This window comes from Lynx rufus, unplaced genomic scaffold (genome assembly GCF_022079265.1).
Source record: "Lynx rufus isolate CCGP_SWC_20201006 ecotype Redwood Valley unplaced genomic scaffold, mLynRuf1.p SCAF_1, whole genome shotgun sequence".
Lineage (NCBI taxonomy): Eukaryota > Metazoa > Chordata > Mammalia > Carnivora > Felidae > Lynx > Lynx rufus.
In genome coordinates, this window is record NW_025814823.1 from 7,135,620 (window position 1) to 7,155,552 (window position 19,933).

Below are 19,933 nucleotides of genomic sequence, written 5' to 3' on the forward strand. Positions count from 1 at the left end.
ACGACAACTACAGCTAACGCCGCTGTGTGATATACAAGAAAACGGTCAAGAAAGTAGATCCCGAGAGTTCTCATCCCGAGGGGAAATTTCTGTCTTTTCTTTTTACGGTGTCGGTGAGAGAAGACGGAGGTTAGCTGAACCTCTTGCGGTGACCCCCTCACAGTGTATGTAAACCCAAACCCCCAAACCATCGTGCCGTATGCCTTCAACGTACACAGAGATGTATGTTCTTTCTCAGTAAGACCGGAAAAAATGCATAGAAAAAGATGGGCAGGCAACCCACCAAAAATAGAAGTTAAAAAAAATACTGTATTTTCTATCAGCCTGTATATCCAAGGTATCATCATTTTGCTACGTGGCCCAGTCGCTGTTCAGGGATTCAGTAGCCACACGTATTGGGCAACACAGATCAGGAGCTGCCGTGTGGGCAAATGTCCAACGATCGGCAGGGATCAACGTGTTGTGCCTACGGGACTAAGAATCAGAAGGTGGACTTGTAACTCTGAGGTTCGAAGCTCGGGGCGCGGTGACGGCAACAGGGGTGCCGTGATCACGTTCAAGGATGGCGTACGGAGTCACTATCTGCTGCTCCAGAAAAGAGACGATGTCACCGTCATGGAAAGGATGACTTTTATTTCCATGACCTGGATGATTATCACACCATTATTTAAACACGTTTGAGAAATCCTGAAATAATTTAAACCGAAGGCACGGAACAAATCAAAATATTTGAACTATTTACGCTTAAAATGAGAAAATTCGAATATCTCAACAGTAACAATAAATTACGAACAAGTCTCCATCACCAAATATCATTCTGACCAAAAGCCATCGCGTTTTGTAATCAAACCAGATTGGCTTCAGCCGAGGCCGAGGTTTCCGTGATAAAAATAACGTTGAAAAAAAGTGCCTTCTTCCAAAATACTCATCATACCCCCAGGTTCAAGGTAAGTATTTTATGTATAACAAAGTAGCCATTAGGATATTTGTTGATGGATGGTCGCTCCCCAAGAAATGATGCATTCTTACAAAATGTTTAAAAAAATAGCCAAGTAGGATATAAAATTCTATCTGGGGAGCAGGAAAAAAAAACCCAACAAACAGACCTGTTCCATGTCGATTAGAATATCAAAGCACGTCGATACCAAATTGCTTCAAAAGCCAATCATCACATAACAGTAATATACTGTATGCAGCATTCCACTGTATCTTGGTTATATGTTGACCATACACAGTGTAGCTAAGGGGTTGAACGAATCGGTAGCAATTATTGTTGCCATTTCTTATTTATCCAAAAGAGATCGGTTTAAAAAAATCACTAAAAAGCTACCAGGAATAACCAGGGACATGCTACAGCCACAATAAAGCCCTAGCAATGCAACTGCTAGCTTGAAAATCAAGTGGTCATGCTCATAATATACTGTAGTATTTTCGAAATACATTCTCTGATAAACAATACCATTTATTACAGAGGTCACTTGTAAATGAGCTCAGATTCTGAACTAGGTTCCTAAGTGAAACTTTTTTCAAGTATGCATAATATTAGCAAGGTAAAGATACTTCTTATCTTACTCGCTTCTTTATGGGTTCTTCCAAAGGACAACCACGTGGAGTGAAGGACGAACGAAACGGGCTGGTCGTAGTTTTCAGAAACATTTAGGATAAACAAGAGATAGCCTAGTGATCAAGGACTCACTGAAAGATAATAAGCATCTAAAACCTACTATTTTCGATAAAAATCCAGGACTTTTCAGGCTTTTTCTTGAAATGGTTAAGTTCACGAGAAATAATGGGGGGAAAAAATAAGGGTTTCTAAAACACTCAAGGCTCGTCTCAGAATGAAATAAAGCTAGGGTACCTTCTACACTGAGTTGTGATATATATGAATGCGTATTGAATAGCAATACGGTTTTATCTGTATCTACTTTAACTGCATCAATCACAGAAAGCATGTCCAGTCAAGACTGCTGACAAGTACAATACAAACGCTAGAAAATGAATTTTAGCAAAAAACGCTCCAAAATTTTCCTGCATAACAAAACGTTCCTTTGGAGATGAATCTTGAATGCCTTTGGACTTCTTTAAGTAAGTGCTGCTTTTACCGTCTCCAGCACGGAACCGTAATTAACCTCCCAACCTCCTGTGTCCCTGGAAAACGCGATCTTTTATTATCTAGCATTCTAATTATTGGTACATTATTTTGTAGAAAGCTCTTCAGTAGCGTCAGACTTCTGTCTTCATCATCTATGAGTACTAAGAGATTAAAGTAGAAGTAAAATACGTCAGAAAAATCACTTTATAAACGGTAGGAAGTTTTGAAATGTTGGCACCGAAGGGAAAAAAATGGGGGAGGGGTACCATCTCCAGGGAACCGTTCGTGGCACTGTGGCTACAGCGCAGCAAATGCTACTACCACTGGCTTCCCTGATCCCAGTCTTGGGGCGCGTGGACCCAAGGAACTACCACCAGTCCTCCGATGCAGCTGGCCGGGTCACAGTTTGGGAAGACTTCATCGGTCACGTTAGGTCACATTCTGACGACGGAGGGTCTGAATTCTAAGCACAGGAACTTGTTACAAGGGCTAGTGAACAAAGCCCAAACAAGGAAGGGGCCTGACTCGGAACCGATTTCGGAACCTACACCAGGCTGCCAGGCCAGCAGATAACTGTCAGAGTGACTTTGTTCCTCTGCTCCTTCAACATGGGAACTAGCGCAGAATGGCTCATGCCCACAGTCGACAGGCCGTTGACCGCCACGATCATATCTCCACATCTGGGCAAAGAGAAACAGAAACGGACCGTTAACTATTTTCATGGGATCAGACAACATTAGCCTGAGATTTCTTAAGCGTGAAATTCACAGCTTCGAGTAACCATTCGCTGTCAACGGTGAGCGCATATGATCTACCTTGCAAAACACCCGGGGCCGTTTTTCAGCCTAGATTGGCCTGCCCCTGCCGATCAAGGACACTTGTACGCCCACCACTCCTGTAGCCACTGGGTGGCTTTGAGGACGAGCAGAGTAATTTTTGCCTAAGCTTAAGCCAAATGTGATTCGGAGAATAAACGTGCTGCCCCGTTAAGAAATACTGACTGATGCACCCGAGGGGATTGCTTATTATTTTAACTGTCCTCTTTCCTCAGAGTGCATACGTCCCAGGGTTGAATCGCGTCGAGAATAAGACGGACACCTCCTTTTCTTTCGGTTGCCGTCAGCTGCGGACGCTTACTGTCCTCTGACAGGATCATCACAAATGGACGACAAATCTGAAGGCCTCTGTATCCTTTATGATCTTTCCTCTTTAGTCTGTAGCACCAACGGGCCAGCTTATTGTGAGCTACCTCAGTAGCAGGTGGAAAGTCAACTTCTGAGACCCAGACTGGTGGAGTGACCTAGCGAAGAGGATGGCTAATTCACGTTGCCCCTACTCCTTCCGCCTAAAATACGGATGTCCCCCCCATCTCTGTCGACACAAGCCTGATCGAGAGCATCCTGACCCTGACAACTTCTCGCCAGATCACGTGAATGGCACTTTCTCTCCGTGAGCGGTATACGCTCTCCATGTGTGTGGCACTCTGTCTAGTACGTCAACACTTACTTTTTAAGAACCGGCCCTCCCCTCAAAAACTAAGCACTAAGAGCTTCGTTACCCATCTCCTCTCAGTCCGTAGGATCTCTTGACGTAACCCCTCCTTCTTCTCCCAGCACCTGAGCTTTGAAAAAGGAAAGAGGCTGCGCGAGGTCGGCGGAGGACTTCCAGAGGGTTCCCAGACAAGGCCCTGGAGACACGGTCCTGGGTGCGAACCACAGTCAACCGTTTCCAGCTGCTTGACTGTGGGCAAGTTTCTTTCTCCTTCCAGCACTTAAGTTTATCGTTTATTCGTTATATCGTATATTCGTATATCGTTATATCGTATATTCGTTATATCGTTTATTCGTTTATCAAACGGAAATAGCAACAACAACACTGACCTCCCAGGGCCGTTAAGAAGGTTCCATAATACCATCGCAAGCACTCAGCACTGTGCCTGGCACACGGTAAGCTATCATACATTCATTCATCAAATATTTATCGAGACCCTACTGTATACACAAGGCACTGTTGTCACGGCCAGGAATATAACGATAGAGGCAACCAAGTCCCTCCCAGCCCCCCTCACGGAGCTTGCATAAATATAATGTTAGGTGGGGGGCGCCTGGGTGGCGCAGTCGGTTAAGCGTCCGACTTCAGCCAGGTCACGATCTCGCGGTCCGTGAGTTCGAGCCCTGCGTCTCGGAGCCTGGAGCCTGTTTCCGATTCTGTGTCTCCCTCTCTCTCTGCCCCTCCCCCGTTCATGCTCTGTCTCTCTCTGTCCCAACAATAAATAAAAACGTTGAAAAAAAATTAAAAAAAAAAAATAATGTTAGGTGGACATAAGTGCTGTGGAGAAAAACAGAGCAGAGTCATCTAATGACAGGACTGGACCTAAGGGGGAACGTGTGGAATGACTGTTCATTGCTAGCTGTCCTACCACAGTGTGTCTCATCAGATGACTCAGGTTTGGCTCCTGTCATTAGATTCGCATCACAGAGCTATCGGAGGCAAGACGGTAAAGTGATGCTTCAGTCTAGATCTGGTCTGGCCAACGGTCGCCGTAAAGGGCCAGTTAGTAAACAAATATTTTAGTCTTTGTGAACCACACGGTCTCCGTCCCAGTGACTCATCGCCGCCGCTGTGGCTCAGGGGCAACCACGGAGGACGCGCGAACCCGCGAACGCAGCCACGTCCCGCTAAAACTTTATTTACGACAACAGCCCACGGGCTGGGTTGGGAGTTGACCCCTGGTCACGATGGCGCCCATCACAGCAAAGCTGAATCACATGATCAGACATAATGAAGACTCACTTTAATCTTCCATCATAATAAGCAGGGGTTCCCAAGACAATGGTTTTAATGAAGAAAGGCTGGTTGGTGTGGTTCTCTTCATATCCACCAACGATACTAAAGCCCCAGCTTCCCAAGTAGCTTCTTCGTAAAACTATGTCATGGCAGCTGTGAAGGGCGCTGTAATAAACAGAAAGATCAGGAAAAAATTAACGTGGAGGCTTTTATACCCTGCTCTCCTCTGCTGTAACTAACTCCACAGCATGTTATGCTGTCACTGCCCGGGAAGTAAGACGGGCTGCTTTATTTCCTTCCAGATACGTTATGCCGACAACCCGTTTTCTAGCGAGTCCTAGGTGGACTGGAGTTTCTCCCACTTTTTTCGGTCTTCTTTTCCCAGGTGAAGATACCAGACCTGCCCACACACACAAGCACGCAGGCATGCACGCACAAACACACCTGGTTACAAGTGGCACCGTAGACATTTGTATACAATGGTTCTGTGCCTATATTTGCTCACTGCACTGTCAACAACGTCCTCGGTGCTGACATCCATTTGTATCCACACAATCTGTGTCTAGAAAAAAGTGGTACAGAAGCGGTCTGGTACCCCTGATCTCGGCACTCAAATGAAAGAAGTGAGCATTGTGTGAGTTCCCCAAAAAGACAGAAAACGTTCTTTTCAATCTATGTGAAGAGTTATTTGTTGTTCTTTCCTCCTTCACTTAAAATGCATTTTAAGGGAGGCTCTGAAAAAATAGGGAACTCAAAATAGGGAAAAAAAAAACAACAAAAAACATCTCCCGCCACCCCCCACCTTTTTTTTTTTTTTTTAAAACCAGGGACCCTGAGATGCTCCAGACCGTCTGTCTGGAGGATAAGGCACTTCAGAGTTCTATGGATCTGGGAACAAGCAGTGAATAAAAACGTAAAAGTAGAAAAAAACTCCACCTAAATGACACAGAAAAGAAATCTCTCTTTAGGAAACAAATATCTTGGGGCGCCCGGGCAGCTCAGTCGGTAAAGCATCCGACTTCAGCTCAGGTCACGATCTCCCGGTTTGAGTTTGAGTCCCACATCGGGCTCAGAACCTGGGGCCTGCTTCGGATTCTGTGTCTCCCTCTCTCTCTCTCTCTCTGTCCCTCCCCCGCTCACACTCTGTCTCTCGCTCCCTCTCAGAAATAAATGAACGTTAAAAAAAAATTAAACAAAAAAAAAAGAAACAAGTATCTTTCCTTTTTCGATAAAATCGGATATAAAGCCCTCTAAGGCAAGGCTTCCTGTTTTTAATCTATTAAAAATAGTTCTTAATAAAGCCGATTCCGATCTATGAAATGCCAGAACTTTTAATCTGGTCTAGTTGCTTAGCTCACCAATAAGAAAGGGCTTTTAAAAAGGCTTCTAAGATACAGCAGGGTCCCCATGCATTGGCCTGGTAACCTAAGGGGAACGTAGGTTACTTTCATTATTCCGAATCTCCTGCAAAAAAATGATGACAACAACACAAAACAAATCGTTGTTCTGTCTGGTGTGCAGATGTCCGGGGCACTCCTAGCACATTGCAGTGGGGGAGCCTCCCTTGTCAGAAGCAGAGCTGCTTAAAGGGGCCACCCGCACCCAGAGTAGTGGCCCTTCTGCCACGTGCTTGGGAGTACAGGTTTGCGCACAACAGAGACCCCCCAAGACTCTGCAGAACAGTGACCTCCTCCTGACAGATAACTCTTTTGATACAGGTGGACCCCAAAACAGACTTTACCGTGCTGCGTATTTTTCACCTGAAATTTTCATTACTCTTCGTGGTACCCCGGAAGATGCTCGGAACACAACGGGGGAAGCGCGGACCCCAGAACTAGGCCGGGGAAGCAGGTAAGGAAAACGGAGAGGAGCACCAGGGCAGTGCGAGTGGCTCTCCGGCGCAGTGCGGGTCTCCGCCTGTCCATCCGCAGTGGTGTGGACCAGCTCGGCCACCGCACAGCAGGAGAAGACACCTGCTCACCCACTGGTGCGTGAAGGGGCCTTCCTGACTTGCTAGGTCCAGAGTGACAGGGCTGAGTATTTAGCAAGATAAACGAGCTTCCCCTCTGATGGCTGAAACCTCACAATTCAGACAGCGTGTCTTCGGCAACCATTCCAACTGACCCCTACAGGCCCCTGAGATGTGAATTCTATTGGTTGTAGGCCTTTTTAGTCTTCTTCAACCAAGAGGACAAGTCGGGAAGTTAGATTACCGACGAATTCCAACCATCCTTGTGCTTTGTGGTGTTATGTGAAAGTACTTTTTTTTAAATAAATCACACAGCACTATACAAATGCTAGTTATTAAAAATTAAATCCGATTCTGGGAAGATGGCGGCGTAGGAGGACGCTGGGCTCACTGCGCGTCCTGCTGATCACTTAGATTCCACCTACACCTGCCTAAATAACCCAGAAAACCGCCAGAGGATTAGCAGAACAGAGTCACCAGACCCAAGTGCAGACGAGAGGCCTACGGAAGAGGGTAGGAAGGGCGGCGAGGCGGTGCGCGCTCCACGGACTGGCGGGAGGGAGCCGGGGCGGAGGGGCGGCTCGCCAGCCAAGCAGAGCCCCCGAGTCCGGCTTGCAAAAGCGGAGGGGCCTGACGGACTGTGTTCCGACAGCAAGCGCGACTTAGCGTCTGGGAGGTCATAAGTTAACAGCTCTGCTCGGAAAGCGGCAAGGCCGGAGGACAAAGGGAGGGAGAGCTGCGGAGCCCCCGGACGACAGAGCTCAGTTTGGCGGGGAACAAAGGCGCTCGCCAGCGCCATCTCCCCTGCCCATCCCCCAGCCAAAATCCCAAAGGGAACCGGTTCCGGCCAGGGAAATTGCTCGCTCCGCGCAAACACCCAACTCTGTGCTTCTGCGGAGCCAAACCTCCGGCAGCGGATCTGACTCCCTCCGGCTGCCACAGGGCCCCTCCTGAAGTGGATCACCTAAGGAGAAGCGAGCTAAGCCTGCCCGCCCTGCCGCCGTGCACCTTGCCTTCCCACCCCAGCTAATACGCCAGATCCCCAGCATCACAAGCCTGGCAGTGTGCAAGTGGCCCAGACGGGCCACGCCACCCCACAGTGAATCCCGCCCCTAGGAGAGGGGAAGAGAAGGCACACACCAGTCTGACTGTGGCCCCAGCGGTGGGCTGGGGGCAGACATCAGGTCGGACTGCGGCCCCGCCCACCAACTCCAGTTATACACCACAGCACAGGGGAAGTGCCCTGCAGGCCCTCACCACACCAGGGACTATCCAAAATGACCAAGCGGAAGAATTCCCCTCAGAAGAATCTCCAGGAAATAACAACAGCTAATGAGCTGATCAAAAAGGATTTAAATAATATAACAGAAAGTGAATTTAGAATAATAGTCATAAAATTAATCGCTGGGCTGGAAAACAGCATACAGGACAGCAGAGAATCTCTTGCTACAGAGATCAAGGGACTAAGGAACAGTCACGAGGAGCTGAAAAACGCTTTAAAGGAAATGCAAAACAAAATGCAAACCACCACGGCTCGGATGGAAGAGGCAGAGGAGAGAATAGGTGAACTAGAAGATAAAGTTATGGAAAAAGAGGAAGCTGAGAAAAAGAGAGATAAAAAAATCCAGGAGTATGAGGGGAAAATTAGAGAACTAAGTGATACACTAAAAAGAAATAATATACGCATAATTGGTATCCCAGAGGAGGAAGAGAGAGGGAAAGGTGCTGAAGGGGTACTTGAAGAAATTATAGCTGAGAACTTCCCTGAACTGGGGAAGGAAAAAGGCATTGAAATCCAAGAGGCACAGAGAACTCCCTTCAGACGTAACTTGAATCGATCTTCTGCACGACATATCATAGTGAAACTGGCAAAATACAAGGATAAAGAGAAAATTCTGAAAGCAGCAAGGGGTAAACGTGCCCTCACATATAAAGGGAGACCTATAAGACTCGTGACTGATCTCTCTTTTGAAACTTGGCAGGCCAGAAAGAATTGGCACGAGATTTTCAGGGTGCTAGACAGCAAAAATATGCAGCCGAGAATCCTTTATCCAGCAAGTCTGTCATTTAGAATAGAAGGAGAGATAAAGGTCTTCCCAAACAAACAAAAACTGAAGGAATTTGTCACCACTAAACCAGCCCTACAAGAGATCCTAAGGGGGACCCTGTGAGACAAAGTACCAGAGACATCACTACAAGCATAAAACATGCAGACATCACAATGACTCTAAACCCGTATCTTTCTATAATAACACTGAATGTAAATGGATTAAATGCGCCAACCAAAAGACATAGGGTATCAGAATGGATAAAAAAACAAGAACCATCTATTTGCTGTCTACAAGAGACTCATTTTAGACCTGAGGACACCTTTAGATTCAGAGTGAGGGGATGGAGAACTATTTATCATGCTACTGGAAGCCAGAAGAAAGCTGGAGTAGCCATACTTATATCAGACAAACTAGACTTTAAATTAAAGGCTGTAACAAGAGATGAAGAAGGACATTATATAATAGTTACAGGGTCTATCCATCAGGAAGAGCTAACAATTATAAATGTCTATGCGCCGAATACCGGAGCCCCCAAATATATAAAACAATTACTCATAAACAGAAGCAACCTTATTGATAAGAATGTGGTAATTGCTGGGGACTTTAACACCCCACTTACAGAAATGGATAGATCATCTAGACACACGGTCAATAAAGAAACAAGGGCCCTGAATGAGACACTGGATCAGATGGACTTGACAGATATATTTAGAACTCTGCATCCCAAAGCAACAGAATATACTTTCTTCTCGAGTGCACATGGAACATTCTCCAAGATAGATCATATACTGGGTCACAAAACAGCCCTTCATAAGTTTACAAGAATTGAAATTATACCATGCATACTTTCAGACCACAATGCTATGAAGCTTGAAATCAACCACAGGAAAAAGTCTGGAAAACCTCCAAAAGCATGGAGGTTAAAGAACACCCTACTCACGAATGAGTGGGTCAACCAGGCAATTAGAGAAGAAATCAAAAAATATATGGAAACAAACGAAAATGAAAATACAACAATCCAAACGCTTTGGGACGCAGCGAAGGCAGTCCTGAGAGGAAAATACATTGCAATCCAGGCCTATCTCAAGAAACAAGAAAAATCCCAAATACAAAATCTAACAGCACACCTAAAGGAAATAGAAGCAGAACAGCAAAGGCAGCCTAAACCCAGCAGAAGAAGAGAAATAATAAAGATCAGAGCAGAAATAAACAATATAGAATCTAAAAAAACTGTAGAGCAGATCAACGAAACCAAGAGTTGGTTTTTTGAAAAAATAAACAAAATTGACAAACCTCTAGCCAGGCTTCTCAACAAGAAAAGGGAGATGACCCAAATAGATAAAATCATGAATGAAAATGGAATTATTACAACCAATCCCTCAGAGATACAAACAATTATCAGGGAATACTATGAAAAATTATATGCCAACAAATTGGACAACCTGGAAGAAATGGACAAATTCCTGAACACCCACACTCTTCCAAAACTCAATCAGGAGGAAATAGAAAGCTTGAACAGACCCATAACCAGCGAAGAAATTGAATCAGTTATCAAAAATCTCCCAACAAATAAGAGTCCAGGACCAGATGGCTTCCCAGGGGAGTTCTACCAGACGTTTAAAGCAGAGATAATACCTATCCTTCTCAAGCTATTCCAAGAAATAGAAAGGGAAGGAAAACTTCCAGACTCATTCTATGAAGCCAGTATTACTTTGATTCCTAAACCAGACAGAGACCCAGTAAAAAAAGAGAACTACAGGCCAATATCCCTGATGAATATGGATGCAAAAATTCTCAATAAGATACTAGCAAATCGAATTCAACAGCTTATAAAAAGAATTATTCACCATGATCAAGTGGGATTCATTCCTGGGATGCAGGGCTGGTTCAACATTCGCAAATCAATCAACGTGATACATCACATTAACAAAAAAAAAGAGAAGAACCATATGATCCTGTCAATCGATGCAGAAAAGGCCTTTGACAAAATCCAGCACCCTTTCTTAATAAAAACCCTTGAGAAAGTCGGGATAGAAGGAACATACTTAAAGATCATAAAAGCCATTTATGAAAAGCCCACAGCTAACATCATCCTCAACGGGGAAAAACTGAGAGCTTTTTCCCTGAGATCAGGAACACGACAGGGATGTCCACTCTCACCGTTGTTGTTTAACATAGTGCTGGAAGTTCTAGCATCAGCAATCAGACAACAAAAGGAAATCAAAGGCATCAAAATTGGCAAAGATGAAGTCAAGCTTTCGCTTTTTGCAGATGACATGATATTATACATGGAAAATCCGATAGACTCCACCAAAAGTCTGCTAGAACTGATACATGAATTCAGCAAAGTTGCAGGATACAAAATCAATGTACAGAAATCAGTTGCATTCTTATACACTAACAATGAAGCAACAGAAAGACAAATAAAGAAATTGATCCCATTCACAATTGCACCAAGAAGCATAAAATACCTAGGAATAAATCTAACCAAAGATGTAAAGGATCTGTATGCTGAAAACTATAGAAAGCTTATGAAGGTAATTGAAGAAGATTTAAAGAAATGGAAAGACATTCCCTGCTCATGGATTGGAAAAATAAATATTGTCAAAATGTCAATACTACCCAAAGCTATCTACACATTCAATGCAATCCCAATCAAAATTGCACCAGCATTCTTCTCGAAACTAGAACAAGCAATCCTAAAATTCATATGGAACCACAAAAGGCCCCGAATAGCCAAAGGAATTTTGAAGAAGAAGACCAAAGCAGGAGGCATCACAATCCCAGACTTTAGCCTCTACTACAAAGCTGTCATCATCAAGACAGCATGGTATTGGCACAAAAACAGACACACAGACCAATGGAATAGAATAGAAACCCCAGAACTAGACCCACAAACGTATGGCCAACTCATCTTTGACAAAGCAGGAAAGAACATCCAATGGAAAAAAGCCTCTTTAACAAATGGTGCTGGGAGAACTGGACAGCAACATGCAGAAGGTTGAAACTAGACCACTTTCTCACACCATTTACAAAAATAAACTCAAAATGGATAAAGGACCTAAATGTGAGACAGGAAACCATCAAAACCTTAGAGGAGAAAGCAGGAAAAGACCTCTCTGACCTCAGCCGTAGCAATCTCTTACTCGACACATCCCCAAAGGCAAGGGAATTAAAAGCAAAAGTGAATTACTGGGACCTTATGAAGATAAAAAGCTTCTGCACTGCAAAGGAAACAACCAACAAAACTAAAAGGCAACCAACGGAATGGGAAAAGATATTTGCAAATGACATATCGGACAAAGGGCTAGTATCTAAAATCTATAAAGAGCTCACCAAACTCCACACCCGAAAAACAAATAACCCAGTGAAGAAATGGGCAGAAAACATGAATAGACACTTCTCTAAAGAAGACATCCAGATGGCCAACAGGCACATGAAAAGATGTTCAGCGTCGCTCCTTATCAGGGAAATACAAATCAAAACCACACTCAGGTATCACCTCACGCCAGTCAGAGTGGCCAAAATGAACAAATCAGGAGACTATAGATGCTGGCGAGGATGTGGAGAAACGGGAACCCTCTTGCACTGTTGGTGGGAATGCAAATTGGTGCAGCCGCTCTGGAAAGCAGTGTGGAGGTTCCTCAGAAAATTAAAAATAGACCTACCCTATGACCCAGCAATAGCACTGCTAGGAATCTACCCAAGGGATACAGGAGTACTGATGCATAGGGGCACTTGTACCCCAATGTTCATAGCAGCACTCTCAACAATAGCCAAATTATGGAAAGAGCCTAAATGTCCATCAACTGATGAATGGATAAAGAAATTGTGGTTTATATACACAATGGAGTACTACGTGGCAATGAGAAAGAACGAAATATGGCCCTTTGTAGCAATGTGGATGGAACTGGAGAGTGTGATGCTAAGTGAAATAAGCCATACAGAGAAAGACAGATACCATATGGTTTCACTCTTATGTGGATCCTGAGAAACTTAATAGGAACCCATGGGGGAGGGGAAGGAAAAAAAAAAAAAAGAGGCTAGAGTGGGAGAGAGCCAAAGCATAAGAGACTGTTAAAAACTGAGAACAAACTGAGGGTTGATGGGGGGTGGGAGGGAGGGGCGGGTGGGTGATGGGTATTGAAGAGGGCACCTTTTGGGATGAGCACTGGGTGTTGTATGGAAACCAATTTGTCAATAAACTTCATATATATAAAAAAAAAATAAATAAAAATAAAAATAAAAATAAAAATTAAATCCACATGGTGCTAGATGGCTCAGAAACTGGCGTTCTTATTGTTTATTTTTATTGTAAAAAAGCAGTCATTTTCATACTTGGCTCAGAGTCCAAATATGTCATCACAGTTCAGTTTTAGGATTCTTCCATGTATTAGGAATCTAAAGCGATCTGGAAACAAAGACAGTAATACACATTCTCCCTATCTCAGTACCCAATTAAACGAGCATCACCAAGGGGCTGCAAATGCTTTCGTGACCAGACACGGACCCCCTGCAGCATGCCCTGATGGCGACAATCAGGAAGCAGCGAACTCTTCACTGAGGTGGCGAGGCACGCCTACTCTCGAACCCCAACAGTGGGGCTTAAAGACTCTCACGTCCAGCAAAAACGGAGTTCTACACCTTGCCTTTTTAGGGAGCTAAAAGGATTAAGAAAGGGATTTCAGAAAAGCTTCTGGAATAGGGAAAGGCCCCACACTTTGACCTGGTTTTTCTGGTGAAAAATGCACGCGAAGTCTAAGCATGTATCAGAATGCACGGTGGGAAATGACCGCTTTTCTAAAGCAAGAGGCGGAACATCCAAATCTCGTGGCTGGTCCACTTACGAACCTTAATAGGAATGGACAGATGGCTTTATTCATTTTTTTTTTTAATGTTTATTTACTTTGAGAGGAAGAAAGAGAAAGAGGGAGAGCATGTGCATAAGCAGGGGAGGGGCAGAGAGAGGGAGAGAGAGAATCCCAAGCAGGCTCCATGCTGTCCGTGCGCGGCCTGACATGGGGCTTGATCCCATGAAGCGCGAGATCACGACCTGGGCTGGCATCAAGAGTCAGACACTCAGCCAACTGAGCCACCCAGGTGCCCCTATTCGTTTTTATTTGTATGTACGTATGTATTTATGTTTATTTATTTTTGAGAAAGAAAGAGACAGAGGACAAGGGGGAGGGGCAGAGAGAGAGGGAATACACAGAATCCCAAGCAGGCTCCAGGCTCTGAGTTGTCAGCACAGAGCCCAAGGCACGGCTCAAACTCACGAACCGTGAGATCACGACCTGAGCCGAAACCAAGAGTCAGACCCATAACCAACTGAGCCACCCAGATGCCCCTATTTTTTTTATAAATAGATACATTAAGTCTTTTTAGCCTAGTTCTTATTATTAAATTTACCTTTTAGAATATAATAACCTGAGAAAAATTACCATTTGCTGTTGTAACTTGATTTGCTATTGCAAATCGGACTAAAACCTTTTCGTTCCCTGGATGAGTGAATTTATGGTGTTACACACTGACAGTGGCTGTAAGTATGATTACTCCGTAAGGGTCCAAAGCGGTCAGTACCTTGGAAGCCCAAGCCACATGACCCATGACGGGGACCAATTGGCGTCATACTCATTCTCGCTGAAGGTGCTCAGCTGCTCTTCCGTGGTCTGGGTTGCCTCCTCAACAACCTGGACCTCAAGCGCTTTCAGGACAACAGCAGAGGACGCGGCACTGGCTTTCAGCATGGCCACAGCCTCACTGTGACTTAGATTGGTCAGATCAATGCCATTGATATTCAGCAATATATCGCCTGTTCAAATGAAGAAACAAGAAAAATGAGACAAGCCAGTGAGTGACTATCTCCCTGTACATCCTGTTATTTGTAAATTAATCAACAAAGGTTGGTTCTAATAACTCACATGAGGTAAAAGACCATTTTCTTCTCTGTAATTTTTATGATCCTGAGGAAAAATCCAATTCATGGAGAACATTCCAGAACAACTCAAAACTTTAAGATAGTGTCATAATACGTAGGAAAAGGTGTGGCTCGAGGCACTGTGATTCAACTGGAAGTCCAAATCATTAGACCAAATCATTAGTCCAAATCATTAGAGTTTTGCTAGGTACAGGCCCTGGGCACATTTATTTCTCTTCTTTGAGCTTTAGTGACTTCTATAGTTCTTTTCTATTAGAAAATTATTTGATCCTTTGCTCTTAGAAATGAATTTTTAATATATTCCATTTTACAGTTACACTGTTTTATACATAAAGATAGATAGCCCTACAAAGTTTGTTTAGTGTGCACATATCAGAATACGTAAAGAGAAGATATCCTTGGGCCTACACAAAGAAATGAAACTTGTGATTTGAACATCTTCTCTTGCTTGAGGAATTAAAAAAAAAAAAGTGTCTGTTGCCTTGCCATAATATAATAAAAAAAGGGTAATGAGGATTACATAAAAAGGTTAGGAAGGAAAAGATTAGTTTTGTAGGTACCAAGAAAGCCTATGGAAAATCCTCTTCTCCCAATTCATCATTTTTCAGATTATTAAAGCAAACATTCTTACTGTAGAAAACTTAGAAACCATGAAATAAACAGAAGGAAATAAAATTACCTCAAACTCCACAATTGGGCAAATAACATTTTTAAAAAAACAATAGCAGCCTTATTAACGTGTAATTTACATACCACTCATTTCACTCATTTTCAAGTATGCAATTTTATGGTTCTTAGCATAATCACATTGTTGTGTAACCAGCACACATTATTTTTGGACCCCTCCCCTGAGAACCCTGTATTCATGAGCAATCATTTCCCTCTCCAGTTCTGAGCAACCACTAATCTATTTTGTGTCTCTATAGATTTGCCTGTTCTGGAAATTTCCTATAAATGCAACCACACGTGGTCTTTTGTGACTGGCTTCTTTCACTTAGCATAATGTTTTCAAGGTTCATCCATATAGTAGCTTGTGTCAATACTACATTCCTTTTTATGGCCAAATAACATCCATTGCATGGACGTACCACATTCTGTTGATCCATCCATCAGCTGGTGTTCACTTGGGTGTTTCTACTTTTTGACCATTATGAAAAATCCTGCTATGAACCTTTATGTACAAATTTCCGTGGGGGACGTATGTTTTCATCTCTCCAGGAGTGGAACTGCTGGGTCAGGAGGTACCCCTGTTTTTAACTTTGAGGAGCTGCTAAACTGTTTTCCAAAACATTCCCACTGGCAACGTCTGAGAGTTTCAATTTCTCCACATCTTTGCCAATATTTGTTATTGTTTTTTTTATTCTATTCATCCTACTGGGTAGGGAGTGGTTTTGATGTGCATTTTCCTAATGTCAACTGACATGGAGTATCCTTTCATGGGATTTTTGGCTGTTTGTGTATCTTCTTTGGAGAAATGTCTATTCAGATCCTTTGCTCATTTAAAAACGGGGTTATGTGTCTTTTTTATTATTGAATTGTAAGAGTTCTTTATGTCCTCCAGATAGGAGTCTGTGGTCACATACATGATTTGCAAATATATTCTTCCATCCTGTGCATTTCACCTTCACTATCTTTTTGCTTTCTTGGCGGCGTCCTTGGCAACATAAAAATTTGTAATTTTGATGAAATCCAGTTATCTATTTTTGGGGGGGATTTAAAAATTTTTTTTTTATGTTTATTTATTTTTGAGAGACAGAGAGGTAGACTGTGAGTGGGGGAGGGCCAGAGAGAGAGGGAGACACAGAATCCAAAGCAGGCTCCAGGCTCTGAACTGTCAGCACAGAGCCTGACATGGGGCTTGAATTCACGAACCACGAGGTCATGACCTGAGCCGAAGTTGGATGTTTAACCGATTGAGCCACCGGGCGCCCCCAGTTTACCTATTTTTATTATGTTGCTTGTGTTTTGGTGTCCTGAGAAAATCACTGACTAATCCATTACTTAATCCAAGGTCATGAAGATTCATGCTTGTGTTTTCTTCTAAAAAGTCTTAGTTCTTACTTTTAGGTTTTGGATCCACTATAAGTTAATTTTCATGTATGGTGTGAGGTAGGGATCCAACTTCATTCTTGGAAAAATAGCTATTAAGACTCACTTTCCCAAATGAACAAACCAAGTGTATGAAGAATGCTATTTTTACCACCACCACCCCTACCTCTATAAATTATATGGTACTGATGGAAGGTGGGGTACGGAGTGTGAAATTATAAATGAATTAATCCCTAAAACTATGCCTTTTTATTAAGAATGTCTTCCACTTCACCTCTTCTGTGAGACCCCTCCCACATGGGTACTTTACTACGTAAGCAATATTTGTTATTTTAGTGAGACAGTCCTTCAGAGGATCCAATCTGCCATCATGTGAGAAGCGTTCAATCTTTCAGAGGGTCTTTTCCAACATAAAATAATCCAACCGAGTAACTGTTGGAAAATAATGGAAACATCATCAAACTTCAGCAATTTTCCTTCACATTAGGCATTTTCTAACCTTATAATAAGAGAGGCTTTATATGGAAGGGACATTTTAAAGGATTCAAAGAAGTCATGTTTAATGGAAAATATCGTAGATATGTGTTATTTTTTAAAACACGCGTTGAATTCAGGGAGAAGATGTAGTGTAACTGTTCAAGACCCTCTCTCACCTCTCTTGATTCGGCCATCACGTGCAAGGCAGCCATGAGGTGGCACACTGGTCACAAAGATGGGCAGTTCGCCACTCTTACTTCCTCTGCCTCCAGCTACCGTCATCCCAAGGGACTCGTGGGGTTCCTTTTTTACAGTGATGTGTTTTTCTTGGCATGTAACACACTGGGCAAGATCCTAAAACACGAGAGAAAAATTTACTGGATAATAAAATAATATATAGCTGAAGAAAAGACAGCATAAACTAAAGGAAAAAATACTGTGGCAATTATAAAGTCTTTTTTAAAATCACCTGCTATAGAAGGAACACACAGTTCTTCATGGTACAAACACTACAGTGAACACTGGGGATCACAAGGCCAAACTTTGGACTGCTGTATTTTCATCCGACTATTTATGAGACAGAAAACACTCAGGACTGTGACATACGGAAGTCAAAGTAAAATAAACACATCATTTGTATAATGATCTTGGCCTCCAAGATATGATCAATTCCATAAAAGTAAATAATGCGTTGGAGTTTTAAGATTCTGAAGACAAGCCAATGAATTTTATTTCCATCTCTCTCCTGTATTCTTTGAAGGAAAAGTAGAGTAGTACAAAAGTAAAGTGTGGGCTTCATTAATTGCCAGAAATAAGCCACAGACCTATCTTCTGATTCTTACTCATAGGATTATGAAAATGCTCAATCAGGAAGCAGGTGCAAATGGATGTTCAAAACCTTCATGAAAAGCTAAAAGGATATGAAATAACTGAATTTTCTGAAAAAGTTAATAAAGAGAAATAAATTCCCAGCAAACTGTGTTCTCAGGAAAAAGCAATTTTTACTGACATTTATTACTGCTACTTATGATTGAGTCACTCCTAGAAGAAAGGGAGAATTTAAAACATGACTTTTCTTTTGAATTAGAACTCAATCAAAAACAAGGTGTACGTACGCAACATTAGTATTAAAATAGCAATAGTAACCAACACCTATTGAAGATTTACTGTGGGTAAAGCTAATGGCGTTACCCGCATTATTTTATTTTAATCCTCACAATGATCTTGAACATGAATACTATCGTTGGCCCCATTTTACAGAGGAGGGAACAACCTTAGAGAGGTCAGGTAACTTGCCCCAAATTATACAGCTGTAAGTGGCCGCACCGGGATTTGAACTGATGCAAGCACATGTATATTGATTATATGCACCCACACTACAAGGGTACTATACTATCAAGTGTAATAATGGAAACTAATGTTTCAAAAGATTCCTAACACTTATCAACTATAGGAGAAATTGTAATAATAAGATAAGTGTTAACATGACTAACGATATCAATGAGAGAACGGTATGAATTGTATTTATAGAACTGTAACATTTCTGTAGAGCTGACAGGTGCGTATTTGTTAATCAAGCCCTGGGTTCCGGGTCCATCTGTTCTTCTCTGGTCCTGGAATCCACTCTTGAAATTTCAAAAAAAAATTTTTTTTAAATCTTTATTCACTGTTGAGAGAGACAGAGCATGAGCAGGGGAGGGGCAGAGAGGGAGGCACAGAATCCGAAGCAGGCTCCAGGTTCCGAGCTGTCGGCACAGAGCCCGATGCAGGGCTCAAACCCACGAGTCGCGAGATCATGACCTGAGCCGAAGTTGGATGCTCAACCAACTGAGCCACCCAGGCGCCCCTTGAAATTTTATTAAGGGAACTACTTGAAGTAACAGCCGAGCGTTCCTAGAAAATTTTGACCTTGTGGGAAACCTGTAAATGCCTCATGGCGGTATCCTACCATAGGAAATCTATGTCAGCATCTTCAAAACTGGGCAAGAGCCAGTTTATTAGGAAGACAACCCAGATAAAGTCAGCCTTGAGTATATTTATGTGAGAAGTTCCGGCCGTCAGATATTTAATCAATTAAAGGTGGTTGTTTTATTCCTCTATGTGGCTGAGATGTATGCATTTTAGGCAAACTTCCCAGATTATATTGGTATGCTTCATGAAACTTCGAAGGGCTTGGCACCACATGAATGTTTATTCAAGCAGCTATGTAGACTAGTGTGCACTTTAATTTTTCATAACAATTATTCTCTGAACAGGTTGTTCTGGTGAATTTCCGTTTGTGTCCCTAGGACACCTTTATTTTTCTAAATCAGGATTTGACATCATAAATGCTGTGCATTAGTAGTAAATTGTTAAATTAATGCTTAAAAGTATATTTCATGTGGTTGTTCCCACCAATCAGGTTTGTAGAGGACCTAGAATAAGAATTAATTCAGCATTACTATGAAAAACACAGCCACATAAAATTAAAGAATAAGAATTAGTAGAGTTAAGAGGAAAAAAAAATATATATATACAATTTGTAAAGCAAGGATCGGCTATATGAACACTTCCTTTTCAAATTCCTATTT

The 19,933-nt window shown here is 42.7% G+C and overlaps 1 protein-coding gene across 2 annotated transcripts in view; it reads right to left on the reverse strand.

Annotated features, from left to right (window-relative positions):
* Positions 1-613: 613 nt before the first annotated feature.
* Positions 614-19,933, reverse strand: part of LNX2 (ligand of numb-protein X 2) — an 87,723-nt gene continuing 68,403 nt past the window's right edge. For both annotated transcript variants that reach the window (XM_047078121.1, XM_047078111.1), the window contains exons 7-10: positions 17,540-17,717; positions 14,480-14,711; positions 4,886-5,044; positions 614-2,772 (exon numbers count right to left, since the gene is read on the reverse strand). In XM_047078121.1, the coding sequence (XP_046934077.1) occupies positions 2,637-2,772; positions 4,886-5,044; positions 14,480-14,711; positions 17,540-17,717 (705 nt within the window). In that variant the 3' untranslated portion in view covers positions 614-2,636. The remainder of the gene's footprint in view (positions 2,773-4,885; positions 5,045-14,479; positions 14,712-17,539; positions 17,718-19,933) is intronic.